This window comes from Bos indicus x Bos taurus, chromosome 2 (assembly GCF_003369695.1).
Source record: "Bos indicus x Bos taurus breed Angus x Brahman F1 hybrid chromosome 2, Bos_hybrid_MaternalHap_v2.0, whole genome shotgun sequence".
In the NCBI taxonomy this organism is placed as follows: Eukaryota; Metazoa; Chordata; class Mammalia; order Artiodactyla; family Bovidae; genus Bos; species Bos indicus x Bos taurus.
This window is the reverse complement of record NC_040077.1, coordinates 4803754-4830209: the sequence shown is the minus strand read 5'-3', so window position 1 is coordinate 4830209 and position 26456 is coordinate 4803754. Positions and strand designations below refer to the sequence as shown.

General features: G+C 38.6%; 1 protein-coding gene and 1 non-coding gene across 8 annotated transcripts in view; both read right to left on the bottom strand.

The window, feature by feature from the left end:
* Positions 1-12190: 12190 nt before the first annotated feature.
* IWS1 (IWS1, SUPT6H interacting protein) overlaps positions 12191-26456 on the bottom strand; it is a 49495-nt gene continuing 35229 nt past the window's right edge. For 3 of the 7 annotated variants that reach the window (XR_003513291.1, XM_027554874.1, XM_027554830.1), the window contains exons 12-14: positions 25572-25628; positions 20713-20824; positions 12191-15956 (exon numbers count right to left, since the gene is read on the bottom strand). Coding sequence is in view for 5 of the 7 variants with exons in the window: in XM_027554874.1 (XP_027410675.1) it covers positions 15825-15956; positions 20713-20824; positions 25572-25628 (301 nt within the window). In the remaining 2 variants the exon portion in view is untranslated. Of the gene's footprint in view, positions 15957-20068; positions 20228-20712; positions 20825-25571; positions 25629-26456 lie in introns of those variants that run through there. The other 4 variants (XM_027554840.1, XM_027554850.1, XM_027554859.1 and 1 more) reach the window with 3 other exon arrangements.
* On the bottom strand, positions 22203-22274 carry TRNAE-UUC. The gene has a single exon. It is a non-coding gene; the product is annotated as a tRNA-Glu (tRNA).

Sequence of the window (26456 nt, the reverse complement as noted above, 5' to 3'; positions counted from 1 at the left end):
CCATTTTTCTAAAACCCATATATGAGTTAATATATGATATTTGTTTTTCTCTGACTTGCTTCACTCTGTATAATAGGCTCTAGGTTCACCTACCTCAGTTCAACTAACTCAAATTCATACCTTTTTACAGTTGAGCAATATTCCATTGTGTATATGCACCACAACTCCTTTATCCATTCATCTGTTGATGGACATCTAGGTTGCTCTCATGTCCTGGCTACTGTAAATAGTGCTGCAGTGAGTATTGTGGTACATGTGTCTTTTTGTAATTTATTTATTTTCGGCAGTGCTGGGTCTTTGTTAATTTGTGCAGGTTTTCTCTAGTTGAGGCAAATGGGGGCTGCTGTGTTGTGGTTCATGGGCTTCTCACTGTGGTGGCTTTTCTTGTTGTGGAACACAGATTCTAGGCATGCAGGCTTCAGTAGTTGCAGCACGTGAGCTCAGCAGTTGTCACCTGTGGGTTCTGGTGCATGGGCTCAGTTGTTCCACAGCATGTGGAATCGTCCCCGACCAGTGACTGAGCCCATGTGCCCTGCATTGGCAGGTGAATTCTTATCCACTATGCCACCAGGGAAGTCCCATGGGATACATGAGTCCTTTTTGTATTATGGTTTTCTCAGGGTATATGCCCAGTAATGGGATTTCCATATCAAAGGTAATTTTATTCCTTGTTTTTAATGGAGTCTCCATACTGTTCTCCATGGTGGTTGTATCATTTACATTCCCACTAACAGTGCAAGAGGGTTCCCTTTTCTCCACATCTTCTCCAGTCTTTACTGTTTGTAGATTTTTAAAATATTTATTTATTCTTGATTGGTTTGTAGATTTTTTGATGATGGCAATTTTGATCTGTGTGATGTAATACCTCATTGTAGTTTTGATTTGTATTTCTCTAATAATGAGTGATATTGAACATCTTTTCATGTCTTTGTTGGCCATCTGTGTGTCTTCTTTGGAGAAACGTCTGTTAGCTCCTCCACCCATTTTTTGATTTGGTTGTTTTTCTGATATTGAGCTTCATGAGCTGCTCATATATTTTAGAGATAATCCTTTGTCACTTGCTTCATTTGCAATTCTTTTCTCCCATTCTGAGAGTTGTTTTCTCATCTTGCTTATAGTTTCCTTTGCTGTGCAAACTTTTCAAGTTTAATTAGGTCCCATTTGTTTGTTTTTATTTCCATTACTCTAGGAGGTAGGTCAAAGAGGATCTAACTATGATTTACATCAAGAGTGTTCTGCCTATGTTTTGTTGTAAGAGTTTTATAGTTTCTGGCCTTAAATTTAGGTATTTAATCTATTTTATATTTGTGTATGATGTTAGGAAGTGTTCTATTTTTATTCTTTTACATGAGCTGGCCAGTTTTTCTAGCACCACTTATTGAAGAGGCTGTCTTTTCTCTACTCTCTTCTCTGTCAAAGATAAAGTGCCCATAGACGTGTAGGTTTTTCTCTGGGCTTTCTATCTTGTCCCATGGAACTATATTTCTGTTTTAGTGCCAGTACCATGCTGTCTTGGTGACTACAGCTTTGTACTGTAGTCTGAGGTCAGAACTGTAGATTCCTCCAGCTCCATTTTTCTTTCTCAAGATTGCTTTGGCTATTTGGGATCTTTCTGATTCCATACAAATTGTAAAATTTTTTGTTCTAGTTCTGTGGAAAATACCATTGGTAATTTGATAGGGATTTCATTGATACTGTAGATTACTTTGGGTAGTATAGTAATTCTCACAATACTGATTCTTACAATCCAAGAACATGATATATTCTTTCCGTTTAGATCCTCTTTGATTTCTTTCATCAGTGTCTTAGTTTTCTGCATATAGGTCTTTTGTCTCCTTAGGTACATTTATTCCTAGGTATTTTATTCTTTTTCTTGCAATAGTGAGTGGGATTGACTTTTAAACTTCTTTCTGATTTTTCATTGTTAGTGTTTAGGATTGCAAGGGATTTCCGTGTGTTAATTTTCTATACTGCAACTTCACTAAATTCATTGATTAGGTCTAGTAATTTTTCTGATGGTATCTTAAGGTAGTATCATGTTCGCAAACAAAGAGTTTTTCTTCTTCTTTTCCAATCTGAATTTTTATTTCTTTTTCTTCTCTGATTGCCATGGCTAGGACTTCCAAAGCTAGGTTGAATTACAGTTTCAAGAGTGATCATCCTTGTCTTGTTCCTGATCTTAGAGGAAATGCTTTCAGTTTTTCACCATGAGAATAATGTTTACTATGGGTTTGTCACATATGGCCTTTATTATGTTGAAGTAGTTTCCTTCTACACCCGTTTTCTAGTTTACCATAAATGTGTGCTGAATTTTGTTGAAAGCTTTTTCTGTATGTTGAGACTATAATATAGTTTTATCTTTCAATTTGTTAATATGGTGTTACACATTATTGTGTATATTGAAGAATCTTTGCATCCATGGGATAAACCCCTCTTGATCATGGCATACTATTCTTTTAATGTGTTGTTGGATTCTATTTGCTAGTATTTTGTTGAAAATTTTTGCATTTATATTCATCAGTGATATTGGCCTGTAATTGCCTTTTTTTTTCCCCCTGGTCTTTGGCCTCATAGAATGAGTTTGGGAGTGTTCCTCCCTTTGCAATTTTTTGGAAGAGTTTGAGAAGGATCAGTTCAGTTCAGTTCAGTCGCTCAGTCGTGTCTGACTCTTTGCCACCCCATGAATTGCAGCACGCCAGGCCTCCCTGTCCATCACCAACTCCCAGAGTTCACTCAGACTCATGTCCATTTGTTGTAAGGCTGATTTGGTGGTGCTGAATTCTCTTAGGTTTGCTTGTCTGTAAAGCTTTTCTTGATCCAATCTGAATGAGATCCTTGCTGGGTAAAGTAACCTTGGTTGTAGGTTTTCCCCTTTTATCACTTTAAATATATCCTGCCACTCCCTTCTGGTCTGGAGATTTTCTGCTGAAAAAGCAGCTGACAGTCTTATGGAGATTCCTTTTTATGTTATTTTTTTGCTATTCTCTTGTTGCTTTTAATATTTTTTCTTTGTATTTAGCTTTTGTTAGTTTGATTAAATGTGTCTTGGTGTGTTTCTCCTAGGGTTTATCCTGGTTGGGACTCTAACAAACCTACCAAATACACAGAGATAAAAATGCAAATTAGACAAAATGAGACAACAGAGGAATATATTCCAAATGAAGGCACAGGATAAAATACAAGAACTAAGCGAAGTGGAGATAGGGAACTTACCTGGGAAAGGAAAGCAACATCCAGGTCCAGGAAGCAGAGTCCCAAACCAGATCAACCCAAAGAAGACTACACAGAAACACATTGCCATTAAAATGGGAAAAGTTAAAGACAAAGAGAGAATAGTAAAAGCAGCAAGGGAAAAAGCAGTTAAATTACAAGGGAGCTCCCAAAGGCTGTCAGCAGAAACCCTGCAGGCCAGAAGGAAGTGGCATGATATGGTTAAAGTGATGAAGGGAAAAAATACAACTAATACTGGCAAGGCTTTTATTCAGATCTGGTGGAGACATCAAAAGCTTTACAGACAAGCAAAAGCTAAGACAGTTCATCACCACCAGACCAACTTTACAAAAAATGTTAAAGGTACTTCTCTAAGTGAAAAAGAAAAGGCTTGTCTTTCATGATTTCACAATTCATGAAAATTATGAAAAGAAAAAGCTCATTGGTAAATGCAAATATATGTAAATGGAGCAAATTAACCTAATTGTATTGCTGATCCTGCTCACAGTGCCAACTGTCTCACTGTTCACACTGCGCACACTGTTCATTAAACCCAGGGTAGGCAAGGTGTGAACTAAGAGGCTGGAAGAAGACATAAAGAGCCGTAGGAACTACAAACACGTTTATTCTCTCCTGGCTGGCACAGAAGGCATACCGGGATTCTGTCCTCTCGTGGGTGACCCCGTGGACACAGCTGTAATGTAGGAGTAAATGACACCACTTTCCAGGTGGAGCTCCTGTCCCTACAGCACAAAGCAGCTTATGACCAGGCGAGCACCTCATAGCATGCGTGTGCAGTGTTGTAAGTCATCTCAGCTGCTACACAGTCATTATTTACAAAACATGGGGTGACAGAGCCTGAACATGCCATCTTGGCATTTGCTCTCTCCCTCAACACACGTAGAGCTAAAAGGTTAAAGACAAAAGGAGTAAAAGCATCTATATCCATAAGTAGGGAATCACAAACAAAACATGATGCAAAAACAGTAAACATGGTAAGGAGTAAAAATGCAGGGTTGTTAAAAATGCATGTGAACTTAAAAGATCAGCAACTTAAAACAACCACATACTGTGTAGAGATTGCTATATAGAAACCTCACAGTAATCATAAAGCAAAAATTTGTAATAGACAAAGATACAGGAAGAAAGGAATTTGAACATAATACTAAAGATAGACATCAAATCACAAAGGAAGAGAACAAAAGAACAAAAAAGAAAAAAAAAAAAAAGCCCAAACCTCAAAACAATTTACAGAATGCTACATGTACATCAGTTCAGTTCAGTTCAGTTGCTCAGTCGTGTCCGACTCTTTGCAACCCCATGAATCGCAGCATGTCAGGCCTCCCTGTCCATCACCAACTCCTGGAGTTCACTCAGACTCACGTCCATCGAGTCAGTGATGCCATCCAGCCATCTCATCCTCTGTCGTCCCCTTCTCCTCTTGCCCCCAATCCCTCCCAGCATCAGAGTCTTTTCCAATGAGTCAACTCTTCACATGAGGTGGCCAAAGTACTAGAGTTTCAGCTTCAGCATCATTCCCTCCAAAGAAATCCCAGGGCTGATCTCCTTCAGAATGGACTGGTTGGATCTCCTTGCAGTCCAAGGGACTCTCAAGAGTCTTCTCCAACACCACAGTTCAAAAGCATCAATTCTTTGGCGCTCAGCCTTCTTCACAGTCCAACTGTCACATCCATACATGACCACAGGAAAAACCATAGCCTTGACTAGACGAACCTTTGTTGGCAAAGTAATGTCTCTGTTTTTGAATATGCTATCTAGGTTGGTCATAACTTTCCTTCCAAGGAGTAAGCGTCTTTTAATTTCATGGCTGCAGTCACCATCTGCAGTGATTTTGGATCCCCCCCAAAAATAAAGTCTGACACTGTTCCCACTGTTTCCCCATCTATTTCCCATGAAGTGATGGGATCAGATACCATGATCTTCGTTTTCTGAATGTTGAGCTCTAAGCCAACTTTTTCACTCTCCTCTTTCATCAAGAGGCTTTTGAGTTCCTTTTCACTTTCTGCCATAAGGGTGGTGTCATCTGCATATCTGAGGTTATTGACATTTCTCTTGGCAATCTTGATTCCAACCTGTGCTTCTCCAGCCCACCGTTTCTCATGATGTGCTCTGCATATAAGTTAAATAAGCAGGGTGACAATATACAGCCTTGATGTACTCTTTTTCCTATTTGGAACCAGTCTGTTGTTCCATGTCCAGTTCTAACTGTTGCTTCCTGAACTGCATACAAATTTCTCAAGAGGCAGATCAGGTGGTCTGGTATTCCCATCTCTTTAGAATTTTCCACAGTTTATTGTGATCCACACAGTCAAAGGCTTTGGCATAGTCAATAAAGCAGAAATAGATGTTTTTCTGGAACTCTTTTGCTTTTTCCATGATCCAGTGGATGTTGGCAATTTGATCTCTGGTTCCTCTGCCTTTTCTAAAACCAGCTTGAACATCAGGAAGTTCATGGTTCACATATTGCTGAAGCCTGGCTTGGAGAATGTTGAGCATTACTTTACTAGCATGTGAGATGAGTGCAATTGTGAGGTAGTTTGAGCATTCTTTGGTATTGCCTTTCTTTGGGATTGGAATGAAAACTGACCTTTTCCAGTCCTGTGGCCACTGCTGCGTTTTCCAAATTTGCTGGCATATTGAGTACAGCACTTTCACAGGATCATGTTTCAGGATTTGAAATAGCTCCACTGGAATTCCATCACCTCCACTAGCTTTGTTCATAGTGATGCTTTCTAAGGCCCACTTGAAAGGCCCATTCACACTCCAGGATGTCTGGCTCTAGGTCAGTGATCACACCATCGTGATTATCTGGGTCGTGAAGATCTTTTTTGTACAGTTCTGTGTATTCTTGCCATCTCTTCTTAATATCTTCTGCTTCATACCTACCAATAATTACTTTAAATGTAAATAGACTAAATGGACCAATAAAAAGATACAGAGTAGCTGGATGAATAAAAAAACCCAAAAGGTATATGTATATTGTCTAGAAGAGATAATATTTGTGTCTTTAAAGCTAAAGACACAAACTGACTGAAAGCAGGGGGATGGAAAAAGGTATTCCTTGTAAATAGAAACAAAAAGAAAGCTGGGATTGCAATACCTGTATCAGACAAAATAGACTTTACGACAAAAACTGTATCTAGAGAAAAGGTAGAACATTACATAATACTCTAGGGGTCAATCCAAGAAGATATAACAATTGCAAATATACATGCACCCAAAATAGAAGCATCTGAATACACAGAGCAAATATTAACACACATAAAGGGAGAAACTGACAGTAACACAAAGATAGAAGGGAACTTTAAAACCCCACTTACTCAATGGGCAGATCATCTACATAGAAAATCAATTAAGGGAACACTGGCCTTAAATAACAGATTATTCCAGATAGATACACACGTTACATATACACACACTCCATTCCATCCAAATGCAGCAGAATACATTCCGGTACACACAGAACATTCTCCAGGACAGATCACATGCCAGGTCACAAAACAATTCTCAGTGAATTTAAGAAAACTGAAACCATACAAAGCATCACTTTCAACCACAGTGCTATGGGACTAGCAATCAACTTCAAGAATAAAACTGGAAAAATCACATTCACATAGGATAAACAATCTGCTACTAAACAACTGATGAAGCACAACAGAAATCAAAGAGGGAATCAAAAAACACCTGGGAACAAATGAAAAGAAATAAAATTACCCAAAATTTATGGGATGCAATGAAAGTGGTTCTAAGGGGGAAGTTTATAGCAGTACAAGTCCTGACCTCAAGAAACAAGAAAAATTTCAAATAAACAACTTTACACCTAAAGAAACTAGAAAAAGAAAACAAACAAAGCCCAATATTACCAGAAAGAAAGAAATGATAAAGATCAGAGCAGAAAAGAATGAAAAAGAGATTTAAAAAATACTAGAAAAGATATATGAAACTAAGAGTGGTTCTTTGAAAAATTTGCAGGAGACATAGGTTTGATTCCTGGGTCAGGAAGATCCCCTGGAGGAGGGCATGGCAATCAACTCCAGTATTCTTGCCTGGAGAATCCCATGGACAGAGGAGCCAGGTGAGCTATAGTCCATAGGGTCACAAAAAGTTGGGACACGACTGAAGTGACTTAGCACACACACATGCAGTATCTATTTAAGATACAGTCTCCAAAAGGTGGGCACAGCAGGAATATACCTCAACAAAATAAAGGCCATATGATGAGGTCACAGCTTAACAGCATACACAACAATGATTAGCTGAAATAATTTCCTCTAAGATCAGGAACAAGACATGGATGCCTGGTCTTGGCACTTTTATTCAATTTAGTATTGGCAGCTGTAGCCACAACAATTAGATAAGAAAAAGAAATAAAAATCCAAATTGGAAAGGAAGAAGCAAAACTGTCACTGTTTTCAGATGACATGATACTTACATAGAAAACCCTCAAGACACCACCAAAAATTACTAAAGCTCATAAGTGAATTCAGTTGTAGGATACAAAGTTAATATAGAAAAATCTGTTGAAATTCTATACACTAACAACAAACTGTCAGAAAGAGAAATTAAGAAAACAATTCCATTTACAACCACATGAAAAAGAATAAAATATCTAGGAATAAATTTAACCAAAAAAACAAACAAAAAAAATCCCAATGTGATTAAAAAACAGGCAGAAGACCTGAATAGACACTTTTGCAAACAAAACACCATGCTGGCCAACAGGCACACAAAAAGATCCTCAATGTCACTAATCATCAGGTACATGCAAATCAAAACCACAATGAGATATCACCACCTCACACCTGTCAGAAAAGCTATTATCAAAAACACAACAAATAACAAGTGTTGGTAAGGATACAGAGAAAAGGGAACCTTCACACACTTCATACACAAAGTAGACTTTTAAGTCAAAATCTGTCATAAGAGACAAAGAAGGACATTATATAATGATAAAAGGTTAATTTACCATGAAGATAAAACATTTATAAACATATATGTACCAAACATCAGAGCTCCTAATATGTGAAGCAATAATTTCTTATTGGCAAAATTAAAGGGAGATATAGATTTATAAAGATAGAAGAAAACTTCAAAACCCTCTTTCCATAATGGATAGAACAGCAAGACAGAAGATCAATAAGGAAATGGAGGCCTTGAATAACACTAGAGCCTAGTTAGACCTAGCAGACATATACAGAAATGTGTTACTGGACAGTAGCTCTCAGGTGCATATGGAATATTCTCTCGGGCAGATGATATGTAAGACTGCCACAAATAAGTCCTAATAAATTTTAAAGACTGAAACCATACAAAGCATCTATTCTAATCATAATGGATAAAACTAAAGAAATCAATAGCAAGAAGAAAACTGGAAGCTCCACAAGTATGTGGAATTTACACAGTGCATCTTTAAACAACCAATGGGTCAAAGAAATCACATGCAAAGTTAGAAAATACCTTTGAGATAAATGAAAATGAAAACACAACATATGAAAACTTGTAAGATGCAGCAAAAGTAATGCTAAGAGATAAATTTATAGTTATAAATTCTTAATTAAAAAACATTAAGTCAGTAACCTAACTTTACACCTTAAAAAACTAGAAAAAGAATAACAAACTAAACGCAGAGCAAAAGCAGTAATGAAGATTAGAGCAGAGATAAAATTTAGAATAGAAAAAAAAGAAAAAAACAGTAAAACAAAAGAGTTGGTTCATTGAAAAGATCAACAAAATGAACTTTAGCTAGACTGACTAAAAAAAGACTCTAAATAACTAAAATCAGATATCAAAGAAAGAATATTACTATCAACTTTACAGAAATAAAAAGAATTATGAGGGACTACTATGAACTGTATATCAAAACAGGATAACCTAGATAAAAATGGACAAATTCCTAGAAACACAATGGGCCAAAATAAAAACATGAAAAAAGAGAAATATGAATAGACCTGTAATTAGTAAAGAGACTGAAATGGTAATTAAAAGAAACCACCCAACAAAGAAAAGCCCATGACAAGATGGCTTCACTGGTGAATTCTATCAAACATGAAAACAATTAACATGAATCCTCTTCAAATGATTCCAAAATCAACTGAAGAGGAGGGAACACTTCCAAACTCCAAATTCTGAGGCCAGCATTATCTTGATGCCAAAAACAGAGAAAGATTGTACAGGACAAGAAAAACTACAGACCAATATCCTTGAAGTATACAGATTCAAAAATTCTCAACAAAGGCAGGGGGAATGGGTGAAGGGGATCAAAAGGTACAAATTTCAAGGATAATTCAATCATAGGGATGTAATGTACAGCAAGCACACCAACTGTAGTTAATAATACTGTATTGCATATTTTAAAGTTGCTAAGGGAGTAAATTTTATAAGTTCTCATCACAAGAAAAAAATCTGAACTATGTATGGTGATGGATATTAACTAGACTTATTGCAGTGGCTTTTCAATATAAAGACTGAATCATGTTGTACATGTGAAACTAGTAGAATGCTGCATGTCAATTATATCTCAATGAAAACAAACAAAAAAAAACACTGCTTCAGACTGTGATATAAAACCTATTTGAAAATAACCTTTAATTGCAGTAATTCACCCCTCCGTATCCCACCCCCCCACCATTGTCACAATTCAGCTTAAGGAAGTATATCAATTCTTTAAAAGAGTCAGATGTTTAAAAGAACTGTTACAAGAAAAATTAAATGGGGATATTGAACAAGATAGGTGGAAACATCCTCTACACAGGAGAATCATATAACAAAGTAAATAAAGCTAATAAGCCTACATTAATCATACGTAATCCAGTGAAGGCCCTCTTCAGAATGACTTTTTGAATATTGGTATGACAAAGATGATTATGTATCAGGTGACTGTGAGGTTGTTTAAGTTAAAAATCTCTAACTGATGCTATTAGTATCATTAGAGTGATAATTATTATTATCATTAGAGTGAAATTATCATTTCTAATAATTTCCAAGGTTATAAACTTCTTAAAATTGGGTTCATACGTTCCACACTTTAAGATTCCCTATATTATTAAGTATCATGGTCTAAACATAAATGTTTGTTAAGTCGAATTTCTGCATAAGTTGATAGCCTTTTATTTTCTCTAGGAAAATAAAATTTATTAAGCTAAAAAGACAGTGTCTTTGAATTATTTTCAAAAATGTATTATGACTAAGAAAAAAAGCTCTTAGCAATAAAAAAGTTATATAGATACTAAACAATTATCTCAACTTTCACTTTAGTTAAGAGATAACTTTATATATGGATAAACTGTATATATTACCATATTTTCAAAAATAACCTGTCAAACTGAATGTTAAAACATTCAATTACAGACTGCCCTTAAAATTCTGAATTGTCTCCATTACAGGTATTTGGCTAATTAACCCATTATTATACAAGAGGCAGGTAACAGTCACCATGCTATGATAATTCTCTTGCCACATATACTACCATTGTATATTACACCAATTTAAGCAGTTGAATTAGGCCACACTGCCAGCATAGCCAGAAAAATAAAGTTAACTTTAAAGTTAAAACACCAGTTGCTTTTTGTTAGGTAAGAACTTTCAATGAGCAGTAAGAGCAAGACCATCGTCTAGGAATCATATGACTACAGCATACAATATAAACAAGAGTGTAGGATCATTGGGTATCACAGGTGTTCAATGCTTTCAACAGTTAAAACAAGAGAGTATTTGATTAATATAGAGGTAAACACAAATTTTAATCACCTTGTGACTAATGTTAATGACAGCAACAAAATCATGGTGTTTTCCCTAGTAAATGTTTTTAAAAAAAATCCTCAACAAAATCTTAGCCAACAAAATTCAATAGTACATAAAAGAATTGTGTACTTTATGGTTCAAAACACAAATACCAATTAGTGTGATACATCACATTAATGGAACAAAGGATAAAAACCACATGACCATCTTAATTGATGCAGAAAAAGTGTTTGACAAAATTCAACATCTTTTCATGATAAAAAAACATTCAACAAACTGAACAGAAGGAAACTGTAACAAGATAATAAAGGCCATACATGACAAGCCCACAGATAACATCATACTCTGTGGTGAAAAACTGAAAGCTCTTCCTCTAAGATCAGGAAAAATTAAGGATGCCCATTTAAAACATATTTATTGGATTGACTGAGTGGCTGCTTCCGGTCTTAGCGGCAGCATGCAGGATCTTTCGTTGCAGCACACAGGCTACTTGTGGTGCGCAGGCTTCCTTGCTCTGTGGCATGTGAGGTCTTAGCTCCCTGACCAGCGGTTAAACCCACATCCCCTGCATTGCAGGCGGATTCTCAACCACTGGACCACCAGGAAAGTCCCAGGATGCCTGTTTTTGAGACTTCTAATCAAAGAGTACCAGAAGTCGTAGCCAGAGCAATTACCTAAGTAAAAAAAAGTTAACCAAATTGGAAATAAAATCTATTGGTAGACAGAATCTTATATGTAGATGTGCCAAAAGATTCTATATCCCATACCCACACACGTTAGAATTAACAAATTCAGCAAAGTTGAATGATATAAAATTAATATGTAAAAATCTGTTGTATTTCTATATGTTAACAATGAAAAATCCTAAAAGGGAATTAAGAAAACAATTCCATTTACAACTGCATCAAAAAGAATACAATACTTAGGACCAAAGTTAACCAAGGAGGTGACAGACTTGTGCACTGGAAACTACACAAAGTTGATGAAAGACGTCACCGAGGACAACACACAGAAAGACGTTGTGTGTCCATAAACTGGAAGACTCTGCAGACGTCAATACTACCCAAAGTGATCTACCAAACCAATTCAATCCCTATCAAAATCCCAATGATGTTTATTACAGAAAAATATAGTTCATTCTAAGATTCAAACAAAATTTCAAATGGCCCCCAAATAGCCAAAACAGTCTCAAAAAATAATTAAGTATAAGGACCCACACTTTCTGATTTAAAATTTTAATACAAAGCTACAGTAGTCAAAGCAGTATACTGGCACAAAGACAGGCGTACTGACAAGAGTCCAGAAAAAGACACAATAGACATACATGGTCAAATAATTGTTGACAAGGCTGCCAAGATCATTCAGTGGGAAAGGACAGTATTTCCAACAAACGTGTTTTAAAAACTAGATATTCACACGTCAAAAAAAAAGGTATATGCTTACCTTAAACCAAATGCAAGTTAACTCAAAATGGATCAAAGACCTAAATATAAGAGATAAAATGCTTATAAAAAAATGTTAAGAAAAGCTTCATGACAGGATCCGACAATTATTTCTTGGACACCACAGAAGAACAGGCAATTAAAGAGGAAACAAATAAACTGAACTACATCAAAATTAAAACCAATTATGTGTCAGAGGGTACAACAGTGAAAATGCAACCCAAGAAATGGGGAAAAAAATTACAAATCTAATAAACTTATCCAGAATACATAAAGAACTCTGACAACTCAACAAGGAAAAACTTACTTTTAAAATGGGCAAAGGATCTGAACAGACCTTTCTTCAAAGAAGATATCCAAAGCCCCCGAAAGAATACAAATGTTCAGTATCACTAATTATTAGGGAAATACAAATCAAAACTACAGTATAATACACTCTCACATCTATTAGGATGGCTACTATCAAAAAAATAGAAAATAAGTGTTGGTGAGGACGTGGACAAATTGGTCCTGTTGGTGAGAATGTAAAATGGTATAGCCATTATGGGAAACAGCATGGCAGTGCTTCACAGAATTACCATATGATCCACCATTTCCACTTCTGGGATATACTTGAAAAAATTGACAGTAGGGTCTCAAAAGAAGTATCTGTATACCCATGTTCATGGCAGTATTAGTCACAACGGCCAAAAGGTGGAAGTAACCCAAGTGTCTGTCAACAAAATGGATTGACGAAAGGTGGTATCTACAGACAACAGATTATTATTCAGCCTTAAAATGAATGGTACAACATGGATGAACCTTGAGAACAGCATGCTAAGTGATAAGTCAAAAAAGGTAATGCATGACTCCACTTACGTGAGATACCTAGAGCAGCCAAAATGGGAGACAAAGCACAAGGGTGCTTGCCAGGCTAAGGGGAGAGGAGAAAGGAGTTACTGTCCAAAGGGGAGTTTCAGCTTTGCAGGCTGAGGTTTGTGGAGATGGAAAGTAGTGACTGCTGCACAGCAAAGTGAACGCTGTATTGCCACTAACTGCATACTTAAAAACTGTCCTTTTTGATGGCAAATTTTATGGGTATTTTACACATTCACACACAATTTCCCAAAGTTAATCAACAATTAAAACTTGTTAACTGAAAAAATTAAATGTGATTCTGCATCACTGCATCCATGTGGTCAAAGTTGCCAGTACCAACACTGGGACAAACTAAAGGTCCTTGTTTTAGGAAGAAATATGCTTAAGTATTTGGGGATCAAGAGGCAAGCGTAAGCAAGTTAACACTTCTGTGACAAAGCAAACGTGGCACAACGTTCACACTCGCTGTACATATGTGAAATGTATATGGGGTTTATTTTACCATTCTTGCAACATTACTGTAAATTGGAACTATTTCCAATTTGAAAAACAAGGCTATTCTTGGCCAGTTTTGAGACTAAAATAAACCATGCAGCAATGGCCATTTATACAGAAAATAGTACTTTGACATTTAAAATTTCTCAGGTATGATTATCACATTAACACTTGGCACCATCACGAATTTTAACCCTATATAGGTGAAAGGTTTTAGGTGACTGGGACTTACTACTTTAAATGCTAGAATGGTGCATGAATAGCTTTCAAGTCTTTTTTTTTTAAATAACTTATTTTTATTTCTTCTTCAGTTTATAGTTAGGTATACAATGATTTTTAAAAACTGGATGAAGTCATAGTGTAAAGTGCTACTTTACTTTTCTTGTTTAGAATTTTTAATGATCAAGGTCATCAACATCTGCTTCAGTAGATGGCTGTGCTGGTTCTCCAAGTGTTTCTGAGAATATGATACAAAAATGACGCTGCAGATAACAGCTGTTCTTCTATCTCCACCTAGTGGTTAGTTATTACCTCTATCTTTACCTACCTGCTTTTTACAACGATCACATTTGTACTTTTAAATTTATTGAAAGTAAGGGTAAAGAGATCCTCAGAGATTCCAAGTGCACAAACTTCATATTTTGGTTGTTCAAAGACTTTTACCAACAATCTCATGTATTTCTGAATATCAACAGTCAGATAACACTTCCCCAATTTGTAACATAAGATTTCTATAATTAAAATCAATGACTTATTCTTGGATTTAATCTTGATTAATGAGATTTCTCACAAATAAGTCTGCAGAGACTATAAAAATGACTTTAAAGTATCACAAAAATAGAACTATACAGCTGTAAGTTATACTATTCTCTGTCTCAATTGCCTGGCTGCTCATCAGCAATTATAGCGATTTTCAACTATGCCCATGTTTCCTCTTAGATAGTACTTCTTAATCTTTTTTCAAATTGTAGGACCCTCCTCCCCCAAGGAGAAAACGAATTTGAAGGTGAAGGTGAAGTTGCTCAGTCGTGTCCGACTCTTTGCGACCCCATGGACTGTAGCCCACCAGGCTCCTCCGTCCATGGGATTTTCCAGGCTAGAGAACTGGAGTGGGGTGCCATTTCCTTCTCCAGAGATCTTCCCGACCCAGGGATGGAACCCCAGGTCTCCCGCATTGTAGGCAGACGCTTTTACCATCTGAGCCACCAGGGAAGCCCTTATAGTTAATTATAAAGGATTCAAATGAGGATCAACGAAATGAAGACACATGGAAGATGAGGTACGGTCTGGGAGGAAACGCAGAGCTTCTGCACTCTTTGTGGAATCAAGGCACATAGCCATAGCAGCACATCAGTGTGTTCACGGAGGAACACAGGAAGCTCCACTGACCCTCAGTGTCCCGAGTTTTTAACTGAGGCTTCATTATTTGGGCACGACTGATTACAACATGGGGCATTACAACTAGGTCAGGTCAATCTCCAGGGTCCCCACCCACCCACCACGGGGCCTGCCCCAAATTCCAACCCTCTGTGTGGTAGGTCCTTTCTGGTGACCAGCCCCCAATCCTAGTTATCCAGGGGTCTACCAGGACTCGCCTCATTAGCAACATAAAGACATTCCTAGTACCCAGGAAATCCCAAGGGCCTTAAGAAGTACACAGTGAGGAACCAAGGATGGAGGCCAGACAAACCATACCAGAGTTGGAAGGCTGAACTTTTAAGGGTCAAACCACTGTAACAGCTACAGTTTTTCTTCACTCACCAAGAACCAATTTTCACCCTGGTAGCGAATGCACCCTTGAAGACAATGAAGACACAGCCCCCCAAAACCAGAATGGAATTTTATTGTGTAAAGTTTATAGAAGTATGACTAGTATTCTTCTGTACAAAGTGCACAACAAATGGTTTTAAATATAACTGAGAGAACTGCGAATCCTATGACATTTGATACAAGCTGAATCATTTACAGGTACACTAAAAAAGTTTTTAAAATATCATCTTTCTCCAAAGAGTCCATCGCGCATTTCTGAAGAGTAGCGACGGGGAACCTCCCAGGCAGTCACAAGGGCATCTTATTGCCCTCGATGCTGATTTTTACTGCGTGTGCAGATCTGCTTTTTTTCCTGATGTCTGTGAACTTTCTCATCTGTTTATCCAGTCGACTGATACCCTTCTTGGAGGTCCCCTGAAACTAAGAGTGGGGTAGAAATTAAAGAGCAAATTACTGAAACACATATATTTAGTTTTGTCTTTCACCTTCTTTTATCTGAAAGTCAGCAGACTGAAGAGCTCCCAGCTCTGGAATAACCAAAATAAGCTTTGGTGACCTCAGGAACAACAGAGCAAGTATACACAGCAGTGTCAGAAATGTATATTAAGCTCTCTCAGAGAAGAATAATTTTGTTGTTATCTGCGCCGTATTTTAAAATTTTGCCTCAAGTCCACAGAAATTTGCTAGGAGAGAGAAACGGGGGAGGACTGAAACTACATTCCCCCTGATTCATCAGATTACATTTTGACTGTATGCTTTTTCCTTTCAAAGACCAAATATGGAGGTGACCACTTGACATACACAAGTTCAAACAGTGCTGGCATAAAAAATTATCTTCTAAGGCAAGGAAAGTCATCGAGAAAAAACCCTAAGCGTAACGAATGAGATCAGAACTGCTAAGTGCTTGCTGGAGCTCTAGTTTCAGATTAGAAATAGTCAGGATTCTATAAACCTGTGCAAATGATGCCCCTTGTCTGAAAGACTTCCAGGACTGCTGGGAGAAGTGATCAGGTAATAATAACAAATACAAGCACACAATCATGGCTCAAAATAAACATCAGCTACTACTACTATTACTACTACTTTGCAATCAGTTTGACACAAAAAGAAAAGTAAGTTAAGTCTCTTGATCCAAGAGGCTTACTACTTCTTGCATTCTCTTTCTACTTGCCCTTTTATGGTTAAAGATTTGTTGTTAGGTAATTTCTTCTATATTTTGAAAAGATTGTTATGTCTTGAAAAAGCGTGGTCTCCAAGAAGTTCACACCTTTAAGAAATGCTGAAAAGGTCTGCCATTTATGTTGGATCAGGGCAAACTCTTCTTGTTTGGTACAGTAATGCCAGCAATCCCAATCTTCATGAATGTTGAGTAGTTAAAAAGAGATGAGTTTTTTCAGTTCTTTTCCCCAGATATTTACTACTGAATCGCCTGTGAAGCTTAATTCAAAGAATGCTAAAATAAGGTAGAGACTGGAGATACTTTAGGGCTGGTACTAGTGTGGTGAAGTTCTTTTGAGTTGGGGAACCCCTCCTAGGCTTAGCTCACCTTTAGATTCAGCTTCTACCTCAGATATAAGCAAGGGTCTCTAATAAAATCATTCTTGAATAAGAGCTACATTGATATCCATCCTAGATTTTCTATGTACATCCCAATTACAAATATTATATTAACATCAATTTTAGTATTTGGCACTAGTCCTGTGAGGGGGTGTAAAAATTCATTATCAGATGAGAAAGCACTATCACCCTACGCAATACCCCAGATTTCTGGAGTCCCTTCCTTTCAGACAGTGTGCCCCGATTTTAGGATGTGCAGAGTCAGTGCACACTGGAAGCCTTGCCTGCTCAAATCTCTGCCGACTGCCCAGCTCCCAGCAGCTCTCCACATCAGCCTGCACTTCTTGTCCACTCCCAGCCCCTTCTGTAACAATTTGAGCCCTCTAATCTCAGCAACTGGGACACGCCCAGGCTGCGCTGATCTACCCCTTGTTATAGATCATAAGTCCCGTAGCTGGCAAATGCCTGGTTACCCCAAGTCTGAAAACACACAAAACTGAACACCTAGCATGTCACATTGAATAACTTCTCTCTTGATTTCTTAACCCTACACCACCTAGGACAGTAAAACTGTATACTACACTTTATCAGTGAACAATCAAAAGCAGCCTAAAAGATTAGCAAGATGGGTTTGCTTTAAAAAATACGGTCAATCATATTATAATACAATATTTAGTCACTGAAGAATGTTCACTCAAATGAATTTTTACCATGTTAAGTAAAACACAAACCTAACAAGGTATAAAAGAATATGATCACAATTTTGCTTAAAAGTTCAAACACTACTACCACAACAAAAGAAACCCCAAACCAGTAATAATATGTTTATGCACACATATATAAAGGATTAAAGAAATAACCCAGAATGTTAATATAAGGTGTGGTGGGATTACAAGTGACACTAAATTTATTTGTGCGTTTTGTATTTAAAGATTTATATAAAAACATGCACTGCTTTGTCATTTTAATGTTATTTTAAAAGCATTACATGGAATAAATTAGCATATAAACATACAATGTAGTGCAAGTTACTGAATTATTTAGAAGTGAAAAATCAGAAACCATAGAAGAATGAACAAATTATTAATATGTTTTTACATGATAGACTTATGCAGCCATTACAAATGATGAATATATAAGGTGGTTTAATGAGAGAAAGTGATCAAGATTATATAAATATAATTTTAATTATATTAAAATATCAATAGGAAACAAGGCAAAATTTTTGTCACATTGCTTTTGAGTGGTGAGTGATTTTTCTTTTTATAATCTCAAAATTTTCTACAATTATAAGCAGGAAAAACTAAGTTTAAAACATTACTGAAAATACATTTAATACATCAAAATTGTTAACAGTGGTGCTTTACATGGAGGAAGAATAGAACTTTGGGGAATGGGGTTTATTCTACAGTATATTTACTCATGTAATTTCAAAAATAAGAATTACACTTAAAATAAAAAGAGTTTCATGTGAAAGCCATTAATTCAGTTCAGTTTTCTCTTAGGAAGCGTGTTTTCCAGTAACACTCATAGTGTCTGTACAGTGTGAGAGCCTGAGGGGACATGTGAGGAGTCTTAATAGGGAGACAGTGCAGGACAGTCCACTGCAGTGTAACACAGATGTGCTGGTTTGTAGTTTAGTTGCTCAGTTGTGTCTGACTCTTTGCGACCCCATGGACTGTAGCCTGCCAGGCTCCTCTGTCCATGGGATTCTCCAGGCAAGAACACTGGAGTGGGTTGCCATTTCCTTCTCCAGGGGATCTTCCCAAAGCAGGAATCGAACCTGGGCTGCTTGCATTGCAGGCAGACACTTTACCAACTTAGCTACGAGGCCAGCTCCCAAAACATGCCTTATTATTATTTTTTGGACAGAGCTCTATAAGCCAGACAGGCCAATAACAGTCCATTTGGATTTGGGAATGTTGGACAAAGGAGAACTCTGAACTTCCCTCTCGTCATGCTGGTCATGTCTCAGTCTAGCAGGAGGCTGGGCCACCTGTTCCCCCCTCCCCAACACCTACAGGGAGGGTGGGATCCAGACTATCAACACCAGCAGACAGGCACATGCCCTTCCAAAAGAGACTGGCCATTACCACTTTTTACTAGATTTTTCTCTGCCCTATTGTAGATCCTGATTTTCTGAAATAAGTGTACTGGGGAAGAAAATATATTATGAAAGAGAAGAATAAAAGAAAGGAAGAGACAGTGAGAATAGTAAAGGTAAAGAAAAACAGGGGTGGTGGGGAGGGGAAGGAGGGATATCAAGGGAAACAGAAATAGAAGAGAAAAGGGAAGGAGGGGACTTCCTTGGTGGTCTTATGGTTAGGACTTCAGGTTTTCACTGCCCGGGTTCAATTCCTGGTCAGAGAACTGAGATCCCACAAGCCACAAGGTGTGACCAAAAAGAGGGGTAGTGGGGAGAAAAAAGTGAAGGAAGTAGAGATGAAGGAGTTCTTAGCACTGAACCAGTGCTCTTCTACCCTTTATTTATTCTCAATAAAGTAAGACTGTGTGCTTGGACTTCCAAATGTATATTAATTAAATTTATCTCCTAAATATTCAGTGTTAGGATTTATGCAATGAGCCCTCAAAGGCAGGTTACTGAGCCACTGATAACACAAAGCTACGTCCCTTCCACCAAGATGTTACTAACCAGCTTATATGCCTGTAAGGCAGACCAACCACTATGATTCTGGGCCCTGACAAAAACCTTTTTAATAAAAAGGGTACCAGGCAGAAAGACCAAAATATCTATCAGTGAGGTAATTATATACTGGGGTACTGATAAAGGAAGGGAACCTCATATCAATTTCTAAATATTCAAGATGACCAGAATGTCACTAGGTGCCTGTCACAGTCATTATTTCAGAACTAAAAGTGGTTCTGGCCTTTTCTGGTTAGGAAAGCACACACACACGCTTGTTTCCCCTCTAGCTGCTCAAGCCCATGCACAGAGCATGCTTCCTTGGGGATACCTCCCAGATAAGGCTCGGGCAGGGCCAGGCCTACAGGGGCATCCTGTTGCCTTCAATGCTGAACTTGACAGCACGGTGCACTTTGCTGAGTCGTTTCTGTTCTGCAAATCTCCTCTTATGCTTTTCCAATCGGCTTAGGCCCTTTTTAAGAATACCAGGCTAGAAAGAGTAGTTTGAATGGAGAATAAAAAAAGATTACTGAGCAGCAATGAGGATCAGCGAGTAGTATTTACAGTGATGGAGCACAGTGTCTACCCTAAACACCTCATAACAACTGACTTAAAACAGCTCAACAGTAGGGTGCAAAAGGTGAGTTCTGTTCCTCAGGGTTCTAAAAAAAATAAAACACCAAAACACTCTAGCCTTCAAGCTTCAGTTGAAATAAAAGGAGTTAATATGAAGAAACTTCCCAACTGATAATGTTTCTTTAAGTCAGAAGTAATGCTCACCAGTAATAATGGTCAGAAATATAACCAAACCAGTAATAATAATAACCAGATAAACTGGCTAGATAAAGAGAAAAATAGCTCTCTTCAAATCAGATAAACCCTAAGAGCTGCTTAAGGGTTCTCAAACATGAAGTACAAGACAGACAGTAATCTGCGTTTCAGATCCACCTTGTTGTCCCTGGACTGATTACTTACCCTGGATGATTCCATTTCCACATTCCACTTGGGCCTGACAACATAGTCCTTGTTCGAGGGCATGGGGACCCTTGCCCGGGCGCAGAATCCAGGATCTCCAGGTCTAAGAGCCCTGAGAACGGGAAGAAGAGCACGCTGCTTATGTAGCCAGCCTTAGCCGGGCCCATGCACTCATCCGCACATCTGTGTCAGATCTCCTCTGCCCTCCCGATGTCACCCACCCATGCCCTGCTGTCTTAGACGGCTGCATCATCACTCATGCTGCTCTATTAACTGCTCAACTTTCCCCACAAAGCCAGCTTCCTCTGCAGGATTCCTTATCCCCTCTTCTCAGCTTCAGATATAATCGTGTCTCTCTCCTTTCTAAGGCTGGTTCCTCCATGAGGACTCTGAATCTCAATTTCTCTGGTCTAATGGAGTCACTTGTGTTCACTTGTGACATGGAAAGTCAGGCAGTCAAATGACCTCCCAAACTGAGTATGACCATAAAGTGGTTTACATGGTTGTGCATATGCAACTCATACAGTAATCTTTTGGTCTGTTTCCTGTTTTGTAAAAAAAAAACTTGAGATACAGATTCACATGCAGTTTTAAGAATTAATACAGAGAGATCCAGTGTGTCTCTCAAAAAACAACATGCAAACCACTACAGCACACTATGGCAAGCAGGATATTGATGTTGCTGTAACTCATCAATTTTTATTTACATTTTCCCGTTTGGCTTGCACTCATGAATCTCTGTGCATGTGTTTCTACATAAGAAACCACCACACTATTTTCCAGAGTGGCTGTACCATTTTACCTGCAGCAGTGGATGAGTGATCTAGTTTTTCTGCATCCTTGCCAGCATTTAATGGTGTCACATACGGTAACTTTCACATACAAATTTAAGAACTACCATGCTCAAGTAAGACTGCCATCCTTCAAAAGTAAAGTCTATTCAGTGTCTGGGAATTCGAATCACTCAACTTTTAGGTAACTATCTCCACTGGTAAAATGGAGATTGGATATGTGTGTATGTTGGGGTGGGGGGTGGAAGAGAAGGCTAAAAGATTCTAAACTCTCTTCTATTCCCTTGTATGGTTTGCTCTGTTCTTAAATATCAAGCTTCTATAACTTTCATATATGTGAATAGATCAACGGACTAGAAAATTTCCCACAACTCTTATTTCCCCCTGAAGCCACTATCAGCAAACCTATCCACAAGTAAATGACATGTGCTCCCTCCAACTGATTTCCTGTTTGCCTTTTGTGATGTGGGTGCTGCATAATTGCCAGCATTCACTGCAAAGCCCCTCTGAAGTCTACTCTCCACCATAGCCCCCTCCAGGGCAGCCTTGTCCTTCTCTAGGTTCTCGTCCAATGTGTAGGATCACAGCTCCTCACTGGCCTTCGGTGGCTACACCCCTTTTCAAAGCATTCAGTTTATTTTTTGATGCATTTAGTGGGTTTTTTTGTTTTGTTGTACTGTGCAGCTTGCGAGATCCTAGTTCCCCAACCAGGGACTGAACCTGGGCCACTGCGGTGAAAGCACCGAGTCCTAACCACTGGACCACCAGGGAATTCCCCGTTGAGATTATTTTTCACTCTGTTAATCTCATGGTTCAACAGTCTTTGCTAGGGAGATAACTATCAGTGTCTCAGCTCAAACTCCAGCACCAGACCCAGGATATTTACAGGACTCTCTCATTCACCTTCTATTTAATATGTTCAAGAAAAAACTCACCTATGACTTCACATCAACTTCTCTCCACTCTAGTGAAGGGTAACACCATCATCTCAGTTAGTTAAGTTTAAAATTCTGGTTGGTATCTTCAACTCTAGCCAGCTCTTCGCCCACCAAGTCACCAACTCCTGGCAGTTTTGCACCTGTGAATTCTCAACTTTCTGCTTCTCCATTACAGTTTCAGTTGACCTGTATCACCACCTTCAGTTCTTCTGCCCTGCAACCCATCCCACAGCATGCCACCAGCAGTGCATTCCAAATCAAATTTAATTTCACATCCATGCTCAAAAACTTTCTAGGAAACCAGAGAAGTAAACATCCCTCATCTTGATTTAAAGCACTTCAGAGTTTGGTCAATATTTGCATTTCCAACCTTATCTTCCACCACTTCAGGCACCACAGTTACTGCCCGATCACTTCGGCCTACTCAGTTCAGTTCAGTTGCTCAGTCATATCTGACTCTTTGTGACCCCATGGACTGCAGCACACCAGGCTTCCCTGTTCATCACCAACTCCTGGAGCTTACTCAAACTCATGCCCATCAAGTTGGTGACACCATCCAACCATCTCATCCTCTGTCGTCCCCTTCTCTTCCCACCCTCGATCTCTCCCAGCATCAGGGTCTTTTCAAATGAGTCAGCTCTTCGCATCAGGTGGCCAAAGGATTGGAATTTCAGCTTCAACATCAGTCCTTCCAATGAATATTCAGGACTGATTTCCTTTAGGATTGACTGGTTGGATCTCCCTGCAATCCAAAGGACTCTAAAGACTCTTCTCCAACACCACAGTTCAAAAGCATCAATTCTTTGGTGTTCAGCTTTCTTTATAGTCCAACTCTCACATCTATTCATGACTACTGGAAAAACTATGGATTTGACTAGATGGATCTTTGTGGGCAAAGTAATGTCTCTGTTTTTTAATATGCTGTCTAGGTTGGTCATAGCTTTTCTTCCAAGGAGGAAGTGTCTTTTAATTTCATGGTTGCAGTCACCATCTGCAATGATTTTGGAGCCCAAGAAAATAGAGTCTCTCCCTGTTTCCATGGTGTCCCCATCTGTTTGCCCTGAAGTGATGGGACCAGATGCCATGATCTTCATTTTCTGAATGTTGAGCTTTAAACCAACTTTTTCACTCTCCTCTTTCACTTTCATCAAGAGGCTCTTTAGTTCTTTGCTTTCTGCCATAAGGGTGGTGTCATCTGCATATCTGAGGTTAATGATACTTCTCCCAGTGATCTGGATTCCAGCCTGTGCTTCATCCAGCCCAGCATTTCACATGATGTACTCTGCATATAAGTTAAATGAGCAGGGTGACAATATATAGCCCTGAGGTACTTCTTTCCCTATTTGGAACCAGTCTGTTGTTCCATGTCCAATTCTAACTGTTGTTTCCTGACCTGCATACAGGTTTCTCAGAAGGCAGATCAGGTGGTCTGGTATTCCCATCTCTTGAAGAATTTTCCACAGTTTGGTGTAATCCACACAATCAAAGGCTTTGGCATAGTCAATGAAGCAGAAGTAGATGTTTTTCTGGGACTCTCTTGCTTTTTCGATGATCCAACGGATGTTGGCAATTTGATCTTTGGTTCCTCTGTCTTTTCTAAATCCAGCTTGAACATCTCGAAGTTCATAGTTCATGTACTGTTGAAGCCTGGCTTGGAAAATTTTGAGCATTACTTTGCTAGTATGTGAGATGAGTGCAATTGTGCAGTAGTATGAACACTCTTTAGCATTGTCTTTCTTTGGGACTGGAATGAAAACTGACCTTTTCCAGTCCTGTGGCCACTGCTGAGTTTTCCAAACTTGCTGGCGTATTGAGTGTAGCACTTGCACAGCACCATCTTTTAGGATTTGAAATAGCTCAACTGGAAGTCCATCACCTCCACTAGCTTTGTTCGTAGCGATGCTTCCTAAGGCCCACTTGACTTCACATTCCAGGATGTCTGGCTCTAGATGAGTGATCACACCACTGTGGTTATCTGGGTCATGAAGATCTTTTTTGTATAGTTCTTCTGTGTATTCTTGCCACTTCTTCTTAATATCTTCTGCTTCTGTTAGGTCCATACCATTTCTGACTTTTATTGTGCCCATCTTTGTATGAAATGTTCCCTTGATATCTCTAATTTTCTCTAGTCTTTCCCATTCTATTATTTTCCTCTATTTCACTCAGGAAAAGTTTCTTATCTCTCCTTGCTATTCTTTGGAACTCTGCATTCAAATGGGTGTATCTTTCCTTTTTTCCTTTGCCTTTAGCTTCTCTTCTTTGATCAGCTATTTGTAAGGCCTCCTCAGACAACCATTTTGCCTTTATTTTTCTTGGGATGGTCTTGATCACTGCGTCCTGTACAATGTCACGAACCTCCGTCCATAGTTCTGCAGGCACTCTATCAGATCTAATCCCTTGAATCTATCTGTCACTTCCACTGTATCATCATAAGGGATTTGATTTAGGTCACACCTGAATGATCTAGTGGTTTTCCCTACTTTCTTCAATTTAAGTCTGAATTTGGCAATAAGGATTTCATGATCTGAGCCACAGTCAGTCCCATCTTGTTTCTGCTGACTGTACAGAGCTTCTCCATCTTTGGCTGCAAAGAATACAATCAATCTGATTTCGGCTACTAGCAATCCTAAAATAGGCCTTGAGTGTTTATCCTACATCTTTGCTTAAGCTCTCCCCTTTGCCTCTGATCCCTCTAAAGACTTTGAGAGAATGGACTACTTTTAATATGATTCTGTATTTCTGGAGCCTAACACAGGTGAGTGAAACCTGATGTGCAAATGATGACTGAAATAAATAGCACTTTTATAAGATGAGGAATTATTTTCTCTGATGCAATATAAAAGACCTAATTATGATCTGAGTTTGATATTTCACTTTGCTCTTTTCCCCTTAATTGTAAAGTTCTATTATATATTATATAGCAAGTGGCAACAAAATCTTTACTTGAACTATTTTTCAATTTTCTTGTAGCCTCCAGAGCACCAATACAGTGTGGATATTCAATAAATGCTACACTAGAAATCATCCCCCACTACTCTGAACCATCATTTCATTCGCTATTTTTCTTAAGGCAGCAAGAAGAACATTCACAATATCGTGTAAGAAGAAAATCAATACAAAAAAATCTTACTTTTCCTCCCCTGTCAGCACCTTTTCCAGATCTCTTCGGGGTGTCTGACCACCAGTGCTGGGAGAAAAGCAATTGATGAGATATTAGGAATGTTAGAACTTTACAATTAAGGGGAAAAGAGCAAAGTGAAATATCAAACTCAGATCATAATTAGGTCTTTTATATTGGATCAGAGAAAATAATTCCTCATCTTATAAAAGTGCTATTTATTTCACTCATCATTTGCACATCAGGTTTCACTCACCTGTAATGATCCTGCTAGATGCAACTGTATCCAGTTTATGGATACAAATTTAACCAGTAATATCCCCCCTACCCCCACCCCCCCCCGCCCCGCCACTAAGAATCTGGAAATGGGACTAAGAAAGTCGTTCCTGTAAGTGGTTGCAACAACAGAAGCAACCTCCAAAACGGCAGAAGAGGCCAGATGCAACCAGGAAATTCTGGGAGGGGAGCAGGTAACAAGCTTCACTAGACACTGCTGCTGCTAAGTCGCTTCAGTCGTGTCCGACTCTGTGTGACCCCATAGACGGCAGCCCACCAGGCTCCCCCGTCCCTGAGATTCTCCAGGCAAGAACACTGGAGTGGGTTGCCATTTCCTTCTCCAATGCATGAAAGTGAAAATGAAAGTGAAGTCGCTCAGTCGTGTCCGACTCTTAGCAACCCCATGGACTGCAGCCTACCAGGCTCCTCCATCCATGGGATTTTCCAGGCAAGAGTACTGGAGTGGGGTGCCATTGCCTTCTCCAACTAATTCACTAGTTTAGTATGCAATAAAATAACAGAGGCTTTGAATAAGACTAGACTAGTGTCTAGTCACTAGACACTACCCACATTTAAACTTAAACGGTATTATGAACTACAAGAGACAGCAAGCGGAAAGAC